At 46.9% G+C, this 21368-nt stretch overlaps 1 protein-coding gene across 1 annotated transcript; it reads left to right on the forward strand.

The window, feature by feature from the left end:
* The first annotated feature begins 137 nt into the window (after positions 1 to 137).
* On the forward strand, positions 138 to 5469 carry LOC127769447 (MLO-like protein 14). The gene is made up of 15 exons (XM_052295030.1): positions 138 to 503; positions 857 to 914; positions 1007 to 1254; positions 1329 to 1445; positions 2153 to 2213; positions 2704 to 2798; positions 2891 to 2965; positions 3159 to 3244; positions 3372 to 3421; positions 3510 to 3550; positions 3627 to 3791; positions 3877 to 3912; positions 4047 to 4114; positions 4205 to 4265; positions 4721 to 5469. Exons 1-15 carry the CDS (start codon positions 354 to 356, stop codon positions 5237 to 5239), a joined length of 1830 nt encoding a protein of 609 aa, XP_052150990.1. The 5' UTR covers positions 138 to 353; the 3' UTR covers positions 5240 to 5469.
* Positions 5470 to 21368: the final 15899 nt, after the last annotated feature.

Consider the following 21368-nt stretch of genomic DNA (forward strand, 5'->3'; position numbering starts at 1 on the left):
TGCTCCTTTCTCCTCCTCCTCCTCCAAGATCCCTAGTTTTTCTTTCCCATGGTCCAGGTTTTGCTCTGCCTGATGCTAATGGCAATGTAATGTAGCGGACAGCTGCATCCCATGCCAAGAAACTGGGGAAAGAACGGGTCTTTTTAATCCAACCCCTGCACATTGCTGCGGTTTCTTGGTCTGTTCTTGATCCTTGAGCTCCTCTCGTGGCGGCAATTGCAATGTGGTGCCTGCATTAGAGGCAGAGGCGGTTAGTGGAGAAGAATAGGAGGAGTTGCTCATCAGGAGGAAGAAGAAGAAAAGGAGCAAAAGGTGTTCTCCTTGGTGTGCGTCTTGAGGGGAAAAAAAACAAGATGGCCGGAGGCGAGGGCGGCGGGGCTGCCGCCGTCCCTGAGGAGGGGCGGTCATTGGCGCTGACGCCGACGTGGTCGGTGGCCATCGTGCTCACTCTCCTCGTCGCCGGCTCGCTGCTCATCGAGCGCTCCATTCATCGCCTCAGCTATGTGAGTACCCTGAATATTACACTGATAAATGTAGTATCTCTTTCTGTTAATCCGTTCGTCACTTGCTTAGTGAGGCTCAATATTATCTGTGTGTGTTCTTTTTTCTGTTTGGAGAAAATAAAAAATGTGTTGATGGTCTAATAGTAGCTTGGCCCTGTCTGGGACTCTCCTTTATTTTTTTTCTTTTGTTCATCTTTCAGAGTTTTGGAACAATAAGCAATGAAGGATAAGCTTTTCTTTTCTGTGGAAGTTCTTCTACATTATATGAAAGCCTCTCTTCCTTTTCTTTTAATCGATTATTCAGTCACGCGTTATGTTGAAATAGAACTCATAGTAATCTTGTACATGTTCAGTGGTTGAAGAAAACCCACCGAAATCCACTCCACAAAGCAATGGAGAAGATGAAAGAAGGTAGGCCATCCGTTATTTATTTCTCTTTGCTAGCTTGTCTTCTTGGACTGCTGTGCAACGTGGACTAATGATTTGCTCTGACTTTGCTGTAGAAATGATGTTGCTTGGTTTCATATCTCTGCTTCTGGCAGCTACATCAAGAATCATCTCAGGTATATGCATTGATTCAAAGTACTACAACAGCAATTTCTCCCCATGCACCAGAGAAGAGGTTGAAGAATCTATAAAGATTAAGCATGCCGTATCTAGTGCACGCAAGCACCTAATTGAAGTCATTCTGCACCATGCGGCCAGGAGGAACCTTAAAGCTCGTTACCATCATAATCAAAGTTGCGCTGAGGTGTGTTTGTTAACTTTCTGACTGCTGGACTTATTGGGTTGGATGACAAATGTTGTAGTAAATGTCATGTGCAGGGATATGAGTCATTTGTTTCACATGAAGGTCTGGAGCAGCTGCACCGCTTTATATTTGTCATGGCAGTAACCCATGTGACATACAGTTGCTTGACGATGCTGCTTGCTATACTCAAGGTTTTTTCTAGTTGTTATAAATTTCCATTTCAGTTACAAGTTACACCTCTTATAAACTTTTCTAAACATTTGCAACTTTCAATGTTATTAAGATGTACTGTTGATTTTCATTGGTATATTTTTTAACTTGGGATCTTTGGATGTCATCAAAACACTTATAAAAAATACAGTAACTATATGTAGGTTACGCAACATATCGATGTATGAATTCAATGGATGGCTAAAAAGCTAATGGCATTGCCTGCTAGGCTTCCATGAAGCTTTTGTTGCTGGTTAACATTTTTCAAGCTTACTAATTTGTGCATGTCTTTACTACTAAAGCACACCATGATGATGAAACAGATTTAGAATATGTAAATTTGTTACATACAAAACTTCTGATGTACATAAACAGATGCATTTTATTGGTTCAAGGAATAGTTGTGCGCCTGTTGTTTGGAGTATTTAAATTGTACCGTGTGAATTTTAAATTGATGTCTCTTCTAGAAAAAGTCTATGCTCAATTTTATGCATCCTATATAATATGCATTAGTCCCTCTGTTCTTTTTCGGATGATGATATCTCTTTACAAAAATCTGGATTAGCTATGTTAATACTATATTCTAAGTTTGCTGTTAAAATTGGTTTTATAATGTTATTATTATCTTATTTTGGTATAAGTTTATGAAAAAGGTAAACATGATACTTAAATATTTGGATGGTGGCAGATCCATTCTTGGAGAAAATGGGAAGATGAAGCATTTAGGGATAACCATGAATCATTTTCTCGTAAGTGTACCTTTCATTTTTTTTATGCTCAGATTTCATAATGAGATATACTCCCTCCGTTTCAGGTTATAAGATGTTTTGACGTTGGTCAAAGTCAAACTGCTTCAAGTTTGACTAAGTTTAGAGAAAAATATAGTAATATTCACATTACCAAATTACTTTTATTAAATTAATAATTAAATATATTTTTATATTGAATTTATCTTGGGTCGAAAATATTACTACTTTTTTTATAAACTTAGTCAAACTTGTAGCAGTTTGATTTTGACTAGAGTCAAAACATCTTATAACCTGAAACGGAGGGAGTATAATATATAGTTCGAAGTAATGGGACATAATGACATGAAATGTAACTGAAAGCATTTAGCACTGAGGATGCTGTACAGCACTTCTTACAAGGAACTACTGAGGAAGCCAGTATTATCTTTGTAAAAACATGTTGGCATTATAATGGAAAGATATCTGACCATTTCTGTTCTCATTTAAACAGAGATTGCCTATATATCAGCTACTAGAAGGCAACCAGCACTTGGCAGATCTTATTCATTCCGCTCTTGGAGTGAAAATAATGCGATCAAGTGTGTGGTATGTTGAGGGAAATAATTGCTGTTGCTAATGTGAGGCATAAGGCTTTCTGTGTTCACAGCTAACATTTTTTTTATTGTGTTACCATACAGTTTTGCTTTCTCGCACAATTTGGTCAATCTGTTGTTCGAGCAGATTACCTTATCCTCCGCAAGGGTTTCATAATGGTAAGCAGTTGTTTTTCTATGGCCATGTTGAGTGGATATACATATTTTTTTTCTGTTTTGAACAGAGTAGATATATATTGTTTTCATTGTTCTTGAATATTCTTGTTCTCAAAATTCTGTCGCCATATGCTGGTTTGGCGTGTGCTGAAATTTGTTAGTTGTACTCTCTTGTTTGACTTAAGAATGATTGCAGACCCACAATCTTGCACCAACATATGATTTCCATGATTACATGGTACGCTCAATGGAAGAGGAGTTTGAGAAGATTGTTGGAGTGAGGTTGGTTTAATAGTACACCCTTATATTTTTGTCTATGCGCTGCTTATTTATGGATGTTACTTCCATTTTATTTTTCTCATTGGAGATATATAATCAGAAAACTTACTCATTTAATCCTTTTATGCAGTGGGCTGCTGTGGGGTTTTGTTGTTGCTTTCATGTTATTCAATATCAACGGTAAAGTTCCAACCACTCTTTTAATATCGTCACTACTATCATATTTCTGTCTCATTATCCAGCATTATACATGGTTATTTTCTTGTAGGATCGAACTTGTACTTTTGGATAGCCATTCTTCCTGTTACTGTAAGTTGCAGCTTGCTTCGTGCACAATCCGTAACATGTATGATGTGGTATTGACCATAATCTGAATGTCCTGCAGCTTGTTCTTCTAGTTGGCGCAAAGCTGCAATACGTCATAGCAACTTTAACAGCAGAGGGTGCAAAGATGAATGCATACGGACCAAGGATAAAGCCACGGGATGATCTCTTTTGGTTCAAGAAACCAGAATTTCTCCTGTGGCTGATCCATTTCATTCTCTTTCAGGTACATTTGCATTGCTAGTTAACTTTTTAAAAGGATTAAGGGCAAGCTTGAACTTATACACTCTTTGGTTTGCTAATTGCTGCAGAACTCATTTGAATTGGCTTCTTTCTTCTGGTTCTGGGTAACTACTTCTGTCTCAACCTTTGTTAACAGCAACATTTTCTGGGAAATTCGTACGGCATGATAAGACGCTGTGAGCTAGCATTCATTTGTAAAGTGGTAAAATATTAACAGGGTTGTATCATTATGCTGCAGTGGCAATTTGGTTATGATTCATGCTTCATCAAGAACCACCTGATAGTATATTGCCGTCTCATATTGGGGTAAGCAGCTTCTCAGTTTTACTTAAAATTTCTCTGTATTGCGTTTTTCTTCTTTTCGCCTATAACGAAGAATACATCCTGATGTACCAGGTTTGCCGGGCAGTTCCTGTGTAGTTACAGCACATTGCCTGTTTATGCCCTTGTCACTCAGGTAATGCCCTGTTTATATCCCAAAAGCTTCAGATTGCATACCATGAAATTGAAATCACTCCTAAAGGATTGGCATTTTGATTAGCAAGATCAATATAGATGAATTGCAGAGGCGAGATAATTCCCATTACCTTAAGACATACTACCTTTATTTTCAAATATATAACGCACCATAGACATACTACCTTTATTTTCAAATACACAACGCACCATTCGCCTTATTCAAATACTTAGTGCTAATATCATTTGTTTTGTTGTGACTTGTTTTATCACTAAAGATATTTTAAGCATGCCTCAATTATTTACATATTTGTACTAAAATTGTTCAATAAGGCGAATGGTCAATGTCCAAAATTTAACGGTGTCATATATTCTGAAAATGGAAGGTCTAGTATTTAATTTTGAACCCCAAAAAAATAAGATTGAACTAATCTGACTGTGCTGGTACGACAACAGATGGGGTCAAAGTACAAGGCTGCCCTGATCCCGCGAAGGATCAGAGAGACGATGCATGGGTGGGGGAAAGACGCGAGGAGGAGGAGGAAGAAGCACCGCGGCGGCGACGACTCCACCATCCGCACGGAGACCAGCACCGTCTGCTCCCTCGACGACGACGACGACGGTGACGACGAGCACGGCCAGTTCGTCGAGACCACGCCGTCGCGGCCGTACCTGAAGATCCAGCTGCAGCCGCTCCGCAGCGGCGGTGGCAGCGCTAGGCCCGGCACGCCGTGCCACCCCGGCGTCGTCGGGCTCCCGCCGTTGCACAGCGCGTCGACGCAGGGCAGCTCGCACCCGATGCTGCAGCGGCAGCCCTCGTCGCTGTCGGCGCCGTCGTCGCCGTCGCCCCGCGGCGGCGGCATGACGAGGTCGATGTCGATGCCCGGGTTCGCCTCGCTGACGCGGACGCCCGGAGGCTCCTGCCCCGGCACCGGCGCCGGCACGCCGACACGCCTGAGCGACGCGCGTAACTGAAGCAAAGCACACACATACACACACATACAGCTATTTGTGAGATAGATGTAATTTAACTTTAGGAAGGGAGTTCGAATCGGAGGAATTTTGGAGAATTTTAGAGGATTTCAACTAAATCCTGTAAAATTCGTTCCAAAGGAGTCCTGAGTGTATTGGACTTTGTACATGGATCAACCAATGGTAATTGAAGCGTCATTACTGGAGAACCTTCTTCCAGCTTTCGACAACAATTTCCTTCTTCCAGCTGATCGTTTTTTTTTTAACATTGTACCCTGTCGCATTAATCCATTATTTTTCATTCTTTCGAAAATAAATAAAAACAAAAACTCAAAAAAAGGATTAGCAAGACTAACCGTGCCAACCACCGCCCAAATCGATGCAGCCTAAACATAAACCAAACCAACGGCGAGTGCGCGCAAATTATTCGACAAGTCGCCGCAGCAGCCGCGCGTTGCCAGCCATTCTCTACAGGACTCGTCGTTTCCATCATCTCCCTGCTCGATCGCCGGCGAGACGATAGAGAGAGGCGTCGTCTTCATGCGCTCGCCGTCGGCGTCGTCTTCATCGCCGCCATGTACGGCGGCACCGCCGAGGAAGAGCGGCGGCGGAGCCGGAGCGCAGCAGCAGCAGCAGGCATTGCCCGTGCTGCCGGCGAAGAAACGCAGGTCGGTCGTGAGGAGGATGGTGGCGAAGGTGGTCACCAAGCCGTGCAGGCGCGGCATGAGGGTCATCGGCGCGCCGTGCAAGAAGGGGTGGTACACCTTCCGCCGCCGTCTCGGCTACTGACGCCTCCGCCGCCGCCGCCGCCGCCGCCGCCGCGGCGAAGGACGATTTGATGCTTCCTCCGACTTCAAATAGCTGTCGTTGTTGACCGATATAATTTTACCTTTTACTATCAATAAATTTTGTTACTTAGTGTGGAGTAGTTTTACTCCCTCCGTTTTAAAATGTTTGACATCGTTGACTTTTTAGCACTTATGTGACCATTCGTCTTATTCAAAAAATTTAAGTAATTATTAATTCTTTTCCTATCATTTTATTCATTGTTAAATATATTTTTATGTAGGCATATAATTTTACATAATTCACGAAAGTTTTTGAATAAAACGAACGGTTAACTATATGCTAAAAAGTCAACGGTGTCAAACATTTCGAAACGGAGGGGGTAGTATTTAATCTTCTATCGTTTTGGCCTATAGCTGATAAGTTGTTTTACATGTAATTTATGGAGAACCTTTTTATATGTTATATGTGTCGACGGGTGATACTCGTAGACCGGATATAAAGGGTATTGGGGTACGTTGGTATAAGGATCTACGTAGTACGACATCAAGCAAACAAAAGACAAGAATTATACTGGTTCAGGCCCCTTGATAGGTAATAGACCTAATCCAGTTGATGTGGGATTATATGGTAGAAAACACAGGTTACAAAGAGAACAAGGGAACTTGTCGGATCCGGCGAGATTGTAGTCGAGTTGATTCGACTAGCTCTCGATGACTTGGCTCCTCGTAAGCTCCGGCTTCATAGGCTGTGGAGGTTGTGTTGGCTCTGAGATTCGATGTCTAAACCCCCCTCCGGGGCCCCTTTTATATCACAGATGTGGAGGTCTCCTCATAGAACTCGGAGGTATCAGACCCTATACGATACGCCAACGACCCAGTTCTGCCCGAGTAGGATTCTTCCCATCTATAGATTCCGTAAAAGGTTTCCTTAGAATATACAGGAAATATCCGCATGCGCATGGGTATGCCATATCGATATGTAACGTATATCGAAAGGCAAAGGGTATGCCTAACCCGTAACTCTGACAGTAGCCCCCGACTTCTGCTTAAAATGAACTCGTGCAACCATTTGCGACTTCGGGTGTCGAGACTGTTGTCATTCCCGGTGCGAGAACCACGGAGATAGACCGTAGTCGAGCACACCATTTGAAGCTCAACGGTCACGAGCGAATTTTAAACTAAAGTCCAAAAAACCGCCGCGCGTAATGGGACCAGAAATTTCCGGCGGGCATCTCTCTCTGTTCCCTGGAATTCGCACTGTTGGTAGTGCGCCTATTTAAAGGAATTTTGGGAGTCCATCTTGAAGTCCGCCAAACCTGTTAAACACACACCACCTCCAAGCACTCTTTGCCTTCTCTGCCGCCGCAAGAAACCCTAGTTCATCAACCTAGGCTCGCTTTTCGGCGACCTTCGATCAGGAATGGACCTCGGCAAATCAGCTTCCACTAGTGCAATGTTGAAGAAACTCCAGGAGGATGGCGCTCTTCCTGGCCGTGGAACCATGGAGAGGGAAGCAGGAGGTACTAATCCTTAGCCCATCTTGGGTCGCATGGTTGCGATCGAAGATTATGTTCTCTGCGGTTTTCTCCCTCCACCTTCCAAATTTCTTCTCCTGGTTTTGAATTTCTATGGCCTCTCTCTTCTCCATTTGAACCCCAATTCCATCGCCTTCCTTAGCATCTTTGTGCATCTTTGTGAGGCTTACATCGGGGTAGAGCCTTTCCTTGATCTTTTTCGCTTTTACTACGAACTGCGTTGGATGGAATCCAACAGGGTATCTGGTTGCGTCGGGTTCCGACTTCGGGATGGCCTGAAGTCGCGTTACATTCCCTTCCAGTGCCCTTCTTCTGGCAGCAAGTGGAGGAATAGATGGTTTTATCTTGAGATCAAGGACTCGAACCCTGTCTTCGTGGTTCCCGAAGATCAACCGGACAAGATTCCGTCTTGGACCGCAAAGCCCCCCTTGACCCCCCTCTCTTCAGTCGTTTATCGACATCATCGACGATCTCTGAGTACGGGGTTTGTCGGGATATGAAGTCGTTGCAGACTTTGTTAGTAGGCGGATCCAGCCGCTTCAGGCTCGGGCCCATCCAGCTTATAACTATTCCGGGCCAGAGGACGCGACCCGGGTTTCTCCTAGGGGTATCTTTGTCGCATTTATCTTGACATACTTGTGTTCGCATTCCTCTTGACTTATCGAAGGTTGGTTCTCGATTAACAGGTCTGAGCGGGGAAACCGTGGAGCGCCGCGTCGGCCAAGTGATGATCAGTGGCCCGACCACGGCGAGTGACATCCCTATGCCCCTTTGTGAAAAGGGTGTAGCGGAACGTGATGAAGCCATCAACGTAAGTATATTCGATGAACATCCCGCATTCTTCTTTCGAAATCACTTTATGACTTGATTGAGCGTAGGCCCTTCCTTTGACTGATATCATCGGACCGCTCGTGGACCATCAGGTGGCGTCATCTCTGAAAGTGAAGGTCGTCAAGGAGGCGTCTGATGCTGCCACCACTAGCGGTGGCAATGTTCCGACAAAGCCGAGGAAATTCTCATCTGTAATCGGACAACGTCGCAAGGCGTCGACCCCCTCGGTAATTTATTTTGTCGTTAAATCGTGCAGCAAGAAGGATTTTTCCTTACTTTGCGTTGATTGTCTTCTAGGCCTCGGACGCATCTCCCCCACCTCCATGACGACAACGCATTGTGACAATCGGCGAGAAGTAAGTAGATGAATTCTTGAATCCCTGCGCCTCTTATTCGATTGTTGTCTGACTCGTGGTCGTCCTGTAGGGAGGCGCGGGCAAAGGCTGCGCGAGCCAAGTCCGGAGGAGCTTCTAGTGCGTCGCCCGTCGTGGCCTTGACGGATGTCGTGCCCGTAGCCGGGAGCCGGGAGGCGACGCCTAGTGGCCCAGTCAGCGACCCCACGGCAGGTTGTGACCTACCAGCTGTAGTCCTCACCTAGGAGGAGCTCCAAATCGAGATGGGGCACCTCCTCGAAGCCGGTGCTCGCGGCATCGGCCGCGAGATTACGGAGGCGAGGTCGGAAGCGGCAACGGCGAACGCACGTGCTGACAGACTGGTGCGCGAGTTGGCTGAAGCCCGTGAAGACCTCACGAAGATGAGGGAGTTGGCGGCCGGCAACGAGCAACAACGGAAGGGGCTCGAGGACCGAATGTCGGAACTCGGGAACAACCTATCTGAGATCCGGGGCTCGTTGAGGGTCACCTACACTGGGCTTCACCAGCTCGCCGGGGAATGCGGCGTCACGTCCACGATCCCGGCGAATCCCGATGAGTTTTCGCTGACCTCCTCTCTCGCGGAACTGGCGACGGTGATGGGGGAAATCCCCTCCAAGCATGCGGCCAGGATTGCGGAGGAGACGTCAAACGGAATCTACACCGGGGCGTGTCATGTCCTCGCGTGTGTAAGGTTGTCGCGTCCTGAACTCGATCTGCGCGAGATCTTGGACCAGGGGGCGGCCAGCAACACGTGTAAGGAGGTAATGGAAGAAGTCGGTGATCTGGGAGAGTCCGTTCTCCCCCTTTTTGAAGAGTAGGACTTCTTGTATTTCCTAGATAATGTGTAAAACTCGAACTCTGACTGCCTTTGTGCGTGCGATTACTATCCCGGCTTACTTTGGTATGCTGACCTCGGGAACTTTTGTCCTCTGTAGAGATACTGATGACGAGGATGTCCAGCAGCGCGGGCAGCCCGAGTCACTGGCAGTAATTCCGGTACTCGAGTTTGAACCACACGTCTCGCCTGACCATGTGGATCAACCCCTTGATATAGAGGGAAGGATGGCAACGACTTCCTCAGGTTAGTAGTCCCTTCACCCCTTAATGCCCACCTGACTAGGTCAGCCATGTTCCCGAAAGAGATGTATAGCTTGACTTAGTGGTTATCACGTTTAGCAGATCTCGAGGGTGCCCTTGCTAGCCAAGATCGTCGTATCCAATACTGGAAGACGAAGTTTGAAGTGGCGGAGCTCGAGAGAACCATGCTAGCCATGAAGAAAGAGCAGGCTATGGAAATGCTCCGAGGCCGTGAGGTATGGTTTAACTTGTACTTGAAGAGTTGCTGCACATCCATGGATAGAGTATGCAGGGAGCTTCGAGTAGTCCACGGAGATCCCGAGGAGTCGGCAGCCGGGTACATCTCGTGGCTTAATGGGGCCTGTGCCCAACTCGATGGAATCGGCAAGCGTATCGACGAGGCCTTGAAACAGGAGTGTCGTCGATCGAGCCGATATGCCGGGGGGCACGTGTTGGCTTGCCTACGAGATCATCGCCCGCACCTGGACCTCGAACATCTTCGTGAGGGTTTTGCTCGTTCTCAGAGGACTCCGGCGGAGGTAGACCATCTAGCAAGGTCAATGTCGCCGTTGGCCGAGAAGATCTTCCAGTCTATGGACTGGCGTTGGCCTTCTTGGTAGTACTCGTACCCTGTGACAAATATCTTAGGAAAAGATGTAATGTAGCGAAAGATTTGTGAAAAAACTGTAAGGAGTATTTTGTGAATAAAGAAATCTATCTTTGACAAATGTCCCTTACTCTGGATGTCATGTGTAAGAGTGCGTTCTCAGTTAACGACTTTAGTCAGCTGTTTGAGTCGTACACTCTCCCTAGCCCCCAGCCTTATCGTCGGAGGAGTTTTCTTGGAGGATAAGGCTCTTGGACCTTTGACCTGCCTTAGTTGAATAAGCTCTGATCCTAGCCCCCAGCCGTGAAGTTGGAAAGTTGATTTCCGATTTCTCGGCGTGGTTAATACGCACGGCGAGAACTCTTACATGACCAGATCTTACATGGTCTTTCGTCTCTACAGGATCTGACAAGGCCTTATCGGCTCTGGGCGTCCCCAGCCGAAGATCCCTTAGGTTCCTCGGAGGCCTTGTCGAGACGGCGTAAAGGGACATAAGGACATGTTTCAACGCTAGGTGTCATTAGAGTGAGGGATCATCGAGCGAAACACGTTGATTGTGATATGGGCCTAGAAATAGCCTTTATTGATACTGTAAGGGTGCTTACAGGTATGAATGATATTGACTCAAACATAGAATTTACGTAGTTGGTCAATGTTCCAAGAATTTGCTAATTTGCGACCGTCGCCGTCTGCGATTTTGAATGCGCCTGGCCACAAGACTTGTGTGATTGTGTAAGGTCCTTCCCATTTAGGTGATAGTTTGTTTCGCCCTGCTTGGCTTTGAACTCGTCGGAGGACATAGTCGCCGATCGAAAGTATGCGTGCACGGATGCGCTTCTCGTGATAACGGCGGAGGGTCTGTTGATAGCTGGCTGCTCGGACGGCAACTCGTTCCCGATGCTCCTCGAGAAGATTTACATCGATATCTCGCTGCTCCTCCTGGTTCTCGTCGGAGTGCTTCTGTACTCGTGTACTCTGATGTTGTAGCTCGCCTGGGAGCATGGCCTCAGAGCCGTACACGAGGAAGAAGGGTGTTTCCTTATTAGACGTTGTCGGTGTGGTGCGTACGGCCCATAGTACTGACGGGAGTTCTTCAACCCACCTTTCGTCGTGTGACATGAGCCTGTCATAGATGCGGGTTTTCATCCCTTATAGTACTATGCCGTTTGCCCTCTCGACTTGTCCGTTGCTTTGAGGGTGAGAGACCGAGGCGAAGTATATTTTGACCCCCAGCCCGATGCAGTAGTCCTGGAAATCGGCGCTGATGAACTGGGAGCCGTTATCAGTTATGATGCGGTGTGGTAGTCCGTATCTGCAAAATATCCCTTTGATGAATTTGATGGCGTTGTCGGCCTTGATTTCCCCCGTGGGTACTGCTTCGATCCATTTGGTGAATTTGTCGATCGCCACGAATAGGAATCTGTAGCCGCCCTGTCCTCGTGGGAATGGCCCAAGTATATCTAGCCCCCAGCACGAGAATGGCCAAGTCAGAGGGATAGTCTGGAGCGCTTGCGCGGGTAGCTTTGTTTGTTTACTGTGGAATTGACAGGCTTCACATCGCTGGACCATGTCTTATGCATCTTTAAGGGCGGTTGGTCAGAAAAAGCCTTGTCGAAAAGCTTTGCCGACCAATGTCCGACCGGCAGCGTGTGACCCACATATGCCTTCATGTATGTCGAGGAGGAGGTGTCTGCCGTCGTCGGTCGAGACGCATTTGAGAAGTACCCCGTTTGGCGCTTTCTTTTATAGATCATTGCCGACCATACAGTAGATCTTTGTTTTACGGGTTATTTTCTCGGCCTCTGTGTCGTCCTCGGGCAACTCCTCGCTGCTGATGAATTTGATTAGTGGGATGCGCCAGTCGTCTGTGGTTTCGATGTCGGCAACGGCGCGTTCTGCCTCGGTGACCTCCGAGCTAATGTCGGGGGTGTTCGGGCTGACTTCACCGCTAACCTCTTTCACTGATGGCTTCGTCAGGATATCGAGAAAAGTGCCAGGCTCGAGCGATTCTTGTCTGGACGCACGTCGTGCTAGGTCGTCTGGCTCGACGTTGTCCTTGCGGTAGAAGTGTCGGACCTCGATCCCATCGAACTTTTTCTCTAGCTTCTTGACTTCTGCGAGATACATGGATAACTCGGGGTTAGAGCATTTATAATCTTTGTGTACCTGGTTCGCGGCTAGTTCGAAGTCCCCTTTGACGATTAGTCGCTTGGCCCCAAGTGTAGTTGCAGCTCGTATCCCGGCGAGTAGTTCTTCGTATTCTGCAGTGTTATTGGTCGCCCTGAAGTTGAGGTGGATTGCGTGCTTGAATTGATCTCCGGAGGGAGACGTCAAGATAAATCCTGCTCCTGCTCCTTGGCTGTTGAGTGCGCCATCGAACGCCATTGTCCATGTTGCATTGTCGCCTTGGTTGTCTGATTTGTTATCTGGCATAGTCCAATCGGCAACGAAGTCGGCGAGTACCTAGGACTTGATGGCTGTTCGTGGCACAAAGTGGACATCAAACTGGCTTAGCTCGACTACCCATTTCGTAATGCGGCCGACAATGTCTTTGTTTCTCACAACTTCACCAAGAGGGAAAGAGGAGACAACTGTGACTCTGTGGGCTTGAAAATAGTGGCGTAGCTTCCTTGATGTCATGATGATTGCGTAAAGCAGCTTTTGGATCTGTGGGTATCTTGTCTTTGCGTCGTGGAGAGCTTCGCTGACGTAATAAACTGGTCGCTGTACTTTCTCTCTCTCGACAACAATGACAGTGCTAACGGAGTGTGGCGTGACGGCAATATAGAGGAATAATTCTTCATTAGGTTGGGGAGCAACAAGTACGGGGGGGTTTGATAGGTAGCGCTTGAGTGCAATGAATGCCTCTTCGGCTTCCTGTGTCCATACAAATTTGTCTTGTTTCTTCAACAGAGCAAAGAAAGGTTGTCCTCGTTCTCCCATCCAAGCGACGAATCTGCTTAGTGATGCCATGCATCCGGTTAGCTTTTGTACCTCCTTGAGTCTTGTAGGTGACTTCATGTTCTCGATTGCCTTGATCTTCTCGGGGTTTGCTTCTATTCCTCTGCCAGAGACAAGGAATCCGAGCAGCTTGCCCGACGGTACTCCGAACGTGCACTTCTCAGGATTGAGCATGAGGCGATATCGTCGGAGGTTGTCGAACGTTTCCCGCAGATCGTCAATCAATGAGTCGCATGTCTTGGTTTTGACAACGATGTCGTCGACGTAAGCCTCGACATTGTTGCCAAGCTGGTTGCTAAGTGCGCCCTAAACCGTGCGCTGGAAAGTATTCTCAGCTGTTATCAGTCCGAACGGCATCTTAACATAGCAAAATACCCCGAACGGCGTGATGAATGCTGTCTTCTCTTCGTCCTCTTTTGCCATGCTGATTTGGTGGTAGTCAGAGTAAGCGTCGAGGAAGCTCAATAACTCGCAACCGCCTGTTGAATCCACCAGTTGGTCTATTCGAGGAAGTGGAAAGTGATCCTTGGGGCACGCCTTGTTGAGGTCGGTGAAGTCGACGCACATTCTCCATTTTCTGTTGGACTTCCGCACCATGACTGGATTGGCTAGCCACTCGGGATGAAGTACTTCTCTGATGAAGCCAGCTTTGAGAAGTTTGTCGAGCTCTTCTCGTATAGCTTGTTTCCGGTCTGGTGCAAATCTCCGCAGTCTTTGCTTTACTGGCTTGGCATCGGGTCGCACCATGAGTTTGTGCTCAATCACCTCCCTAGGGACCCCCGGCATGTCGGATGGCTGCCAAGCGAACACGTCGGCATTGTCGCGGAGGAAGGTGATGAGCGCGAGTTCCTATTTCTCGTTTAGTGTCGCCCCGATCTTGACGGTCTTGTCGGGGTTGGCACTGGAGAGTGGAACAATCTTGATGGCGCCGTCTGGTTTCGGTGTCTTGTTTGTCTTGGTCACTTTCTTGGGTGGCTCAGTCATGGCGGGTGGGCTAGGCGTTTGCTCAACTATGTCGAGGCTCTGCTTGTCGCATTGCACCGCCAGCTTTGCGTTCCCCTGAATAGTGATTGTTCCCTTCGGTCTTGGCATCTTAAGCACTTGATATGCGTAGTGAGATGCGGCCATGAACTTCGCAAGTGTAGTTCTCCCGATGATGGCGTTGTAAGCTGTATCGAATTCAGCAACATCAAAGGTGATCTGTTCTGTTCGGAAGTTGTTGGCTTGGCCGAAAGTCACGGGCAACGTAATCTTGCCCAAAGGTCTGGACGATGATTGGGGAGTAATTCCATGGAAGGGTTGATCAGTTGGTGTCAACTCGTTTTGCGGAATTCCCATCGCGTCCAAAGTGCTGGCGAAAAGAAGATTGATTGAGCTACCACCGTCAATGAGAACTCGCGCTACCTTGATGTTCCGAATAGTGGGTTCGACCACGATCGGATATCGTCCTAGGATAACGGCGGTCTTGGGGTGGTCTTCTTCCGAGAACTCTATCTTCTGCTCAGACCACTTCATCTTGGGTGCAGCCCCCTGCCATGTCGAGCAGACTTCACGTTCCACTTTCTTGTATTCTCGCTTGGAGGAGTACGTTGTGGAACCGCCGAAGATGTGTGAGACGTGGAGGTCGGAGTCTGGATACGCTGAGTCCAGTTCGTGAGGAGCCGTCTCTTCGTTCGTCTCGACAACGCGTACTCGCTTGCCTTTTTCAAATGCCATGTGCTTCTCGAGCAACTTTTTGAAAACAAGGCAATCTTCCAGAGAATGTCTGTCCGTCTTGTGTATGGGGCACCATGATTTCTTTGTGTCACTGCTTTGTGGGTCTGGGCATTTGGGAGGGTTCGTGTATTCTGCTGCGAGGACTTCCGCTTGAGCTTTCCTTTTCCCGTTTTTGCGATTTTTCTTCTTGCTTGACTCAGATGTGTCCGTGGCTGGTTTCTTCTCTCCCCCGTTCTTCGGCCTATCATTCTTGCGTCTTAGCGCATCATCAGCGTGGGCGCATCGCTCAACGATCTCGAATAATCTCCGAGTGGTTGTGATGCATCTTGTCGCCAACTCCTGGGTAGTGTAGCGATCTCTGACGCCGGATTTGAAGGTGCGAATTACAGAAGCATCGGTGATTTCAGGAATTGTGTTTCTGCACTCGTTGAAACGTCGAACATATTCCCTCAATGATTCACCCGAGTTCTGTGTCAACGCGTGCAGGTCGTCTTCGATCGCGTGGCACTTGTATGTTCCTTGGAAATTGGCGATGAATTGTTGCCACAGGTCTGCCCATGAAGAGATTGAGTAGGGAGGAAGATGCATCAGCCATGAACGTGCAGAACCCTTCAACGCAGTTGGTAAATAGTTTGCTAACGCGTTGTCGTCTGCTCCGGCAGCATAGAGTACTGTGGAGTAGACTTGAAGGAACTCCTCTAGGTCGGTGCTCCCATCATACTTTTCTATTGCTCCGGGTCGGAATCTCTCAGGCCATCGGACATCACGTAGGGAACGACCGAAAGCCCTACTCCTAGCGTTGGGGGCGGTGGGTTGCCGGCGGTCGTGTGTCCTTCGTGGATGTCTGTCTGACAATGAGGAGGACGCGGATGATGACGATGACGATGGGTCACTTGGTTCCGGCGTACGATTACGAGGATGACGGCCTGGATCTCGGGAATCCTGTCGTCGTCTTCCGCTGTTGTCTCGGCGCCGATCTCCATCGTCGTCGTCGATACGGCGGCGGCCATGACCAGTATTGTCTAGCACCCGTCGTTCTCGATCGTTGTGATCGTGGTGGTTGTCGTGGTCCCGGTCCTCGTTTGAGCGATTTTCTCGATTTCCGTTATCATGGCGCCGTGAAGAGACATGACGCCGAGAGTGATTCACGTTGTCTCGTGTGCGTCGTGCTTCCCGGCGGCCGTTGATTTGATCTTGAAGATCGCCAGTGCCGCGAGGTGGAGGGGTAGCTTGTTGAGGTGATTCCCTCCGTTCCGGATCTTCACCATTGGCCTCGCTAGTTGGTGGCTGCTCCTGGTGTGCTGCGGTAGCGGCTTCTTCAAACGCGTTGCTAAGGTTAGTCACCGATTCCCGTAGTCGTTCTGTCCAACGCTCGAGGTCAACGTTCAGAACGGGATCGTAGGGAGTTTCCCTCAGTATCGCTTGAACGGCCCTGATGTGCTAGGCTGGAGTAGTCGATTGATTCCCCGCTTCTATGTTGGCGTGCGCTGACGTGCCAACGTCATCGATAGCTAATACCTCCCGCGGCGCGCTCGTTGTCGATGACCCATAGTCCTCGAGGAGACGTAAGACCGATGGTTCGTGAGGATCGATATCAATTACCCCAACGAATCGATCTGAAGTTGGAGTCGCTCCTTGTTCCTTGTTGTTATCCCTGATGGGGATATATGACTTAGGAGACTGAGCTTTCATGGCGCCGAGAAAGACTTTACAGCTCGAGAGGTCGTGATTCTTTGTCTTGTGAATAGGACAATAGACATCCCAAGTTGGAGAAGTACGCTGAATTCCACGTTCTTTGCAGGCGCGAATTTCAGCACGGACGTTGAGGAAAATCCAGCAATCTTGCAGGGTGTGTTTCTTAGTTTTGTGGATAGGACACCAAGACCTTGTGGCTTCGGAAGTCATCTTTGTCGGCTCGTGGTTCATGTCAGAAGGACAAGGTTTGGCCGTATCAGAATCCTTCTTGAGCTTGGATGTCATCGATATTCCGTTCTCCGTCTCAACGGGAGGATTTTTTGACATGGAATCGCCTTGGTTCGTAGCCACTGCGTTCTCGTCTCCGGTCATTGGAGGACCGGTTGAGATCGGCATCGTGGTGTAAACCGGGAAGACGATTTCGCCGACTTGAGTCCATACCAGCATTGTTGAAGCAGGGAGTACTTGGCTGAGGCTGGTGCTGACGTTGTTGTCGACGAAGCTGGATGACATAGTAGTAGAACCTTGAATACCAAGGCCCCCTACCTGGCGCGCCACTGTCGACGGGTGATACCCGTAGACCGGATATAGAGGGTATTGGGGTACGTTGGTATAAGGATCTACGTAGTACGACATCAAGCAAACAAAAGACAAGAATTATACTGGTTCAGGCCCCTTGATAGGTAATAGCCCTAATCCAGTTGATGTGGGATTATATGGTAGAAAACACAGGTTACAAAGAGAACAAGGGAACTTGTCGGATCCGGCGAGATTGTAGTCGAGTTGATTCGACTAGCTCTCGATGACTTGGCTCCTCGTAAGCTCCGGCTTCGTAGGCTGTGGAGGTTGTGTTGGCTCTGAGATTCGATGTCTAAACCCCCCCTCGGGGGGCCCCTTTTATATCGCAGATGTGGAGGTCTCCTCATAGAACTCGGAGGTATCAGACACTATACGATACGCCAACGACCCAGTTCTGTCCGAGTAGGATTCTTCCCATCTATAGATTCCGTGAAAGGTTTCCTTAGAATATACAGGAAATATCCGCATGCGCGTGGATATGCCATATCGATATGTAACGTATATCGAAGGGCAAAGGGTATGCCTAATCCGTAACCCTGACAATATGTTTTTAGTGTTTTAAAACCTAAATTGTAAAATAAATTACGATGAGAAAAACATCAAACTTATTTTTTAAAAAATTCAAATTTTGGCAATAGCGTAAAGACTAATCTCTCCGTTCAAAAATATAGCAACCAAGTATTCAATGGGACATAACCTAATACTATAGATTTGAATAGTCTTTTTTAAATGTATTAATAATATATAAAAAAACAACAAATTTGAATAGTCTGATAATTACATGCGCCAAAGAGCAAGTTGGGCCAGAATGACAAGAATGAATTGGTGATATGGATCGCTGCCAATCATAATGGGCCAATCTTTTCCTCGGCCTACTAAACCAGACCGGCCGTATTTTTCTGGGCCAGTGGTAACGTGCCCTGACATTTGTACAGCTTATCCGTCTCCATCTGGGCCGATGAAATCACATCCAACGGTTCACATAAAAAACAAAGATGTCATCTCCCCCGCTTCCGGAGCTCGCCGGAGCTCCGCCGCGCGCAAACGACGACGAGAACACGAGGTGGTGAGAGACACCGGGTTCAGCGACTTCGCAGCTACCGCGTTTTCCGGCGAGCTCGTCGCCCGTCAAGGACAAAAATCAGTAGCTCTGTTTTGATCAATGTACACTCGAATCACAAATTGATAGGTAAATTAATTCAGAAACAGCATATACAGTGCAGAAATAAAACAGTAATTTGATATCAAACCGCTACAAAAACACACTCATTACTGGCACTAAGCAAACGACTGCAGATTAAACTGGCAAGAACAAGCAGGCACCCAACGTAACTCATCTGCACCATTGATTACTTGAGTACGGCGAAACCTCCAAGTCCGGCGACGACAACGATTGGCACGACGGAGGCCCAGACGACAAGCTTCCCAACGCCTCGCCGCCGGTCGCTCGGGGAAGCAGAGACCCAGCAGCCGACGCCCACCTCCGCCGCGCCGAACACGGCAACGGCGAGCAGCATCACGTAATAGGCGTCGAAGAGCGCCTTGCTGCGAACGAACACGCCGCCCGGCGACCTGAAAAGGGCGAGGACGAGCGCCGCCGCCCACCAGCGCGCGCCGCAGCTTCTTGTCGGCGTCGTCGTCGGCGCCGGCGCCGGCGGCGTCGATGATCTGCTCGGTGGCCAATGCGGTGGGCATCGCGACGGTGACGAAATCGGCCATTGCTCGATCGATCGACTCGATGGTGCGTGTGGTGACTGACAAAGTGACAAAGAAGAAGGTGATGAGCTTGGAGATGAAGTGGATGCGATGCGACGAGGACGAAGAAGAGATCGCAAGTATTTATACAAGCGAGCCGCGTGGCGGTGGCAGTGGCGTTCGGACATCAACAGCCCGAGCCCGGTTGAGCCCGAGAGCCCGCGACGAGCCGACGACTGATGCATGTGCTGGAAACTGGACGATTCACTCGTCAGAGTCTCAGACAAAGATGACTCCAATATAAAATAACTAACAAGAAAGACGACGCAGAGATGCCGAGTTGCTAACCCCCGAGCCCGAGCCCGAGCCCGAGCCCGCGTTAACTAGTACGAAAAGCTGGTCTTGAGATCAAAAGAAGATAGCATTATCATTTGTCAACGAAAGGGAAATTTGCAAGGAATCGTCGTCTTGGTAGCAGACATGGGCCCGGAGCCCGAATCCCACCATGGGAAGCAACGACTGGACATAAACTGCATAATACTATATGATTAATTATACCACTTCGCCTTGAGAACTGGGATTTAGTTTAGATTATCACGGTGATAAGCGTCAGGTAGTTATAATCAGGCAGAACCTCCGCCGGGGACGATGGACGAAGTAGCTAGCTCTGGCCATCTCCGACCATCTGCAGACTGCAATTCTGCTCTGATATCCTCACTGCAATTCCACTGTTTCTTTATTATTATTTTTTCGATTAATATATGGTCCTTCCCTTCTCTATTGCTCCCAGTTTTATACTACAAGTCGTACAACTATTTTCCTAATCAAACTGTCTTCAAGTTATTTATAGAAAAATATAGTAAAATTTTAACCCACAACAAATATATTATCAAAACATATTTAATATTAGATTTAGTAAAACTTATTTGGTGTTGTAGATGCTGTTATATTTTTTATAAACTAAATAAAACTTAAAGAATTTTGATTAGAATAAAAGTCAAAACGACTTACAATATGAAACAGAGGGAGTAATACATACTATGCAGCAAAGCTTTTTTTCTTTTTCTAAAAAAGTAATATAACATTTTTTTTATTTATTCTTGTAGTGCCACGTATACGTCATATGAGACGAGTACTAAGTGAATATGTTACATAGGTAATCACCGTTCAAACTATCGAGGGATATGATTTCAACCACCAGGGACACGGTTTGAACGGGTTTTTATAGGTGTAGGATGCTCTATATCTAATTTTATGATTAAGGGATATGAGTGAATATGTAAAATAAGTTTTTCCCAATCCAAAACACAATGGGGCTTCATAGGACGAATCCTTTTCCTCCGGTGAAATAAACGAGACACTAGTGCCACATTTTGCTGGGCACATACGGCTGCGTCACAAGCGATTGGGCATATGGTCGTCGTTGCCGTGGAGCAGGAGCCTCACAGGCAACAGTGCATGGTGACGATGGTTTAACAATTTTTGACAGAAATGGAGAAGTATTAGTTTAGCATAAAATTAAACTATTACCGGTCCATATGATCGAGTAGCAGCGGATCAAGACGGTGACGTCAGGAAGGCCTACCACAGGGGGAATTATTTTTATTTATACATTTTTTATTAAAATATTTACAAAAATAATTTTTTTTTTGAAAATTTACAAATCTAATCGCCTGCCGCCCTTTGGGAGGGTGATTTTCCAGAGGGCGGCAAGGGACCTAAATGCAAAATTTTTATTTGTGTTCAAACCCTTTCCAGCGATTTTAATTGCTTAAAAACTAATAATGCTTATTCGATACTCCAAATGATTTTAAATGGAAAAGTGATAAACTACAAAATTATAGATCTCATCAAGATCTACAACTTTTATATAAAGTTTATCTCCATTCAATGTCGTTTGAAATGTAGATTTGAGATTTTTTTAAATGTGTTTTATATTTTGTAACGAATATTTAGATATCTAAAACATCTTGAATGAAAAAGTTGTTAACTACAAAGTTGTAGATCTCCTTGAGCTCTACAATTTTTATATAAAGTTTTATTTCATCTGACTTTATATAATATAATTTTAAATTGTAAAATCATACAGCTAACAAGTTGTGCTGGAAATTTTGCATTTAGGTCCCTTGACGCCCTTTGGGTAAAAAATCGCCCTCCCAAAGGGCGGCAGGTGATTAGATTTGTAAATTTTTGAAACAAAAAATTATTTTTGTAAATATTTTAATAAAAAAAGTATAAATACAAAAAATTCACCAGAGGGGGACGCCTGCAGGA

This window comes from Oryza glaberrima, chromosome 4 (assembly GCF_000147395.1).
Source record: "Oryza glaberrima chromosome 4, OglaRS2, whole genome shotgun sequence".
In the NCBI taxonomy this organism is placed as follows: domain Eukaryota; kingdom Viridiplantae; phylum Streptophyta; class Magnoliopsida; order Poales; family Poaceae; genus Oryza; species Oryza glaberrima.

What these genes read in the sequence shown, in the direction of transcription:
- LOC127769447 (XM_052295030.1), top strand. Translation starts at nt 354, where the DNA reads ATGGCCGGAGGCGAGGGCGGCGGGGCTGCCGCCGTCCCTGAGGAGGGG. An exon ending in CTTCTTTCTTCTGGTTCTGG is followed by an intron (nt 3,913 to 4,046) that starts GTAACTACTTCT and finishes ATTATGCTGCAG; the next exon opens with TGGCAATTTGGTTATGATTC. An exon ending in TATTGCCGTCTCATATTGGG is followed by an intron (nt 4,115 to 4,204) that starts GTAAGCAGCTTC and finishes CTGATGTACCAG; the next exon opens with GTTTGCCGGGCAGTTCCTGT.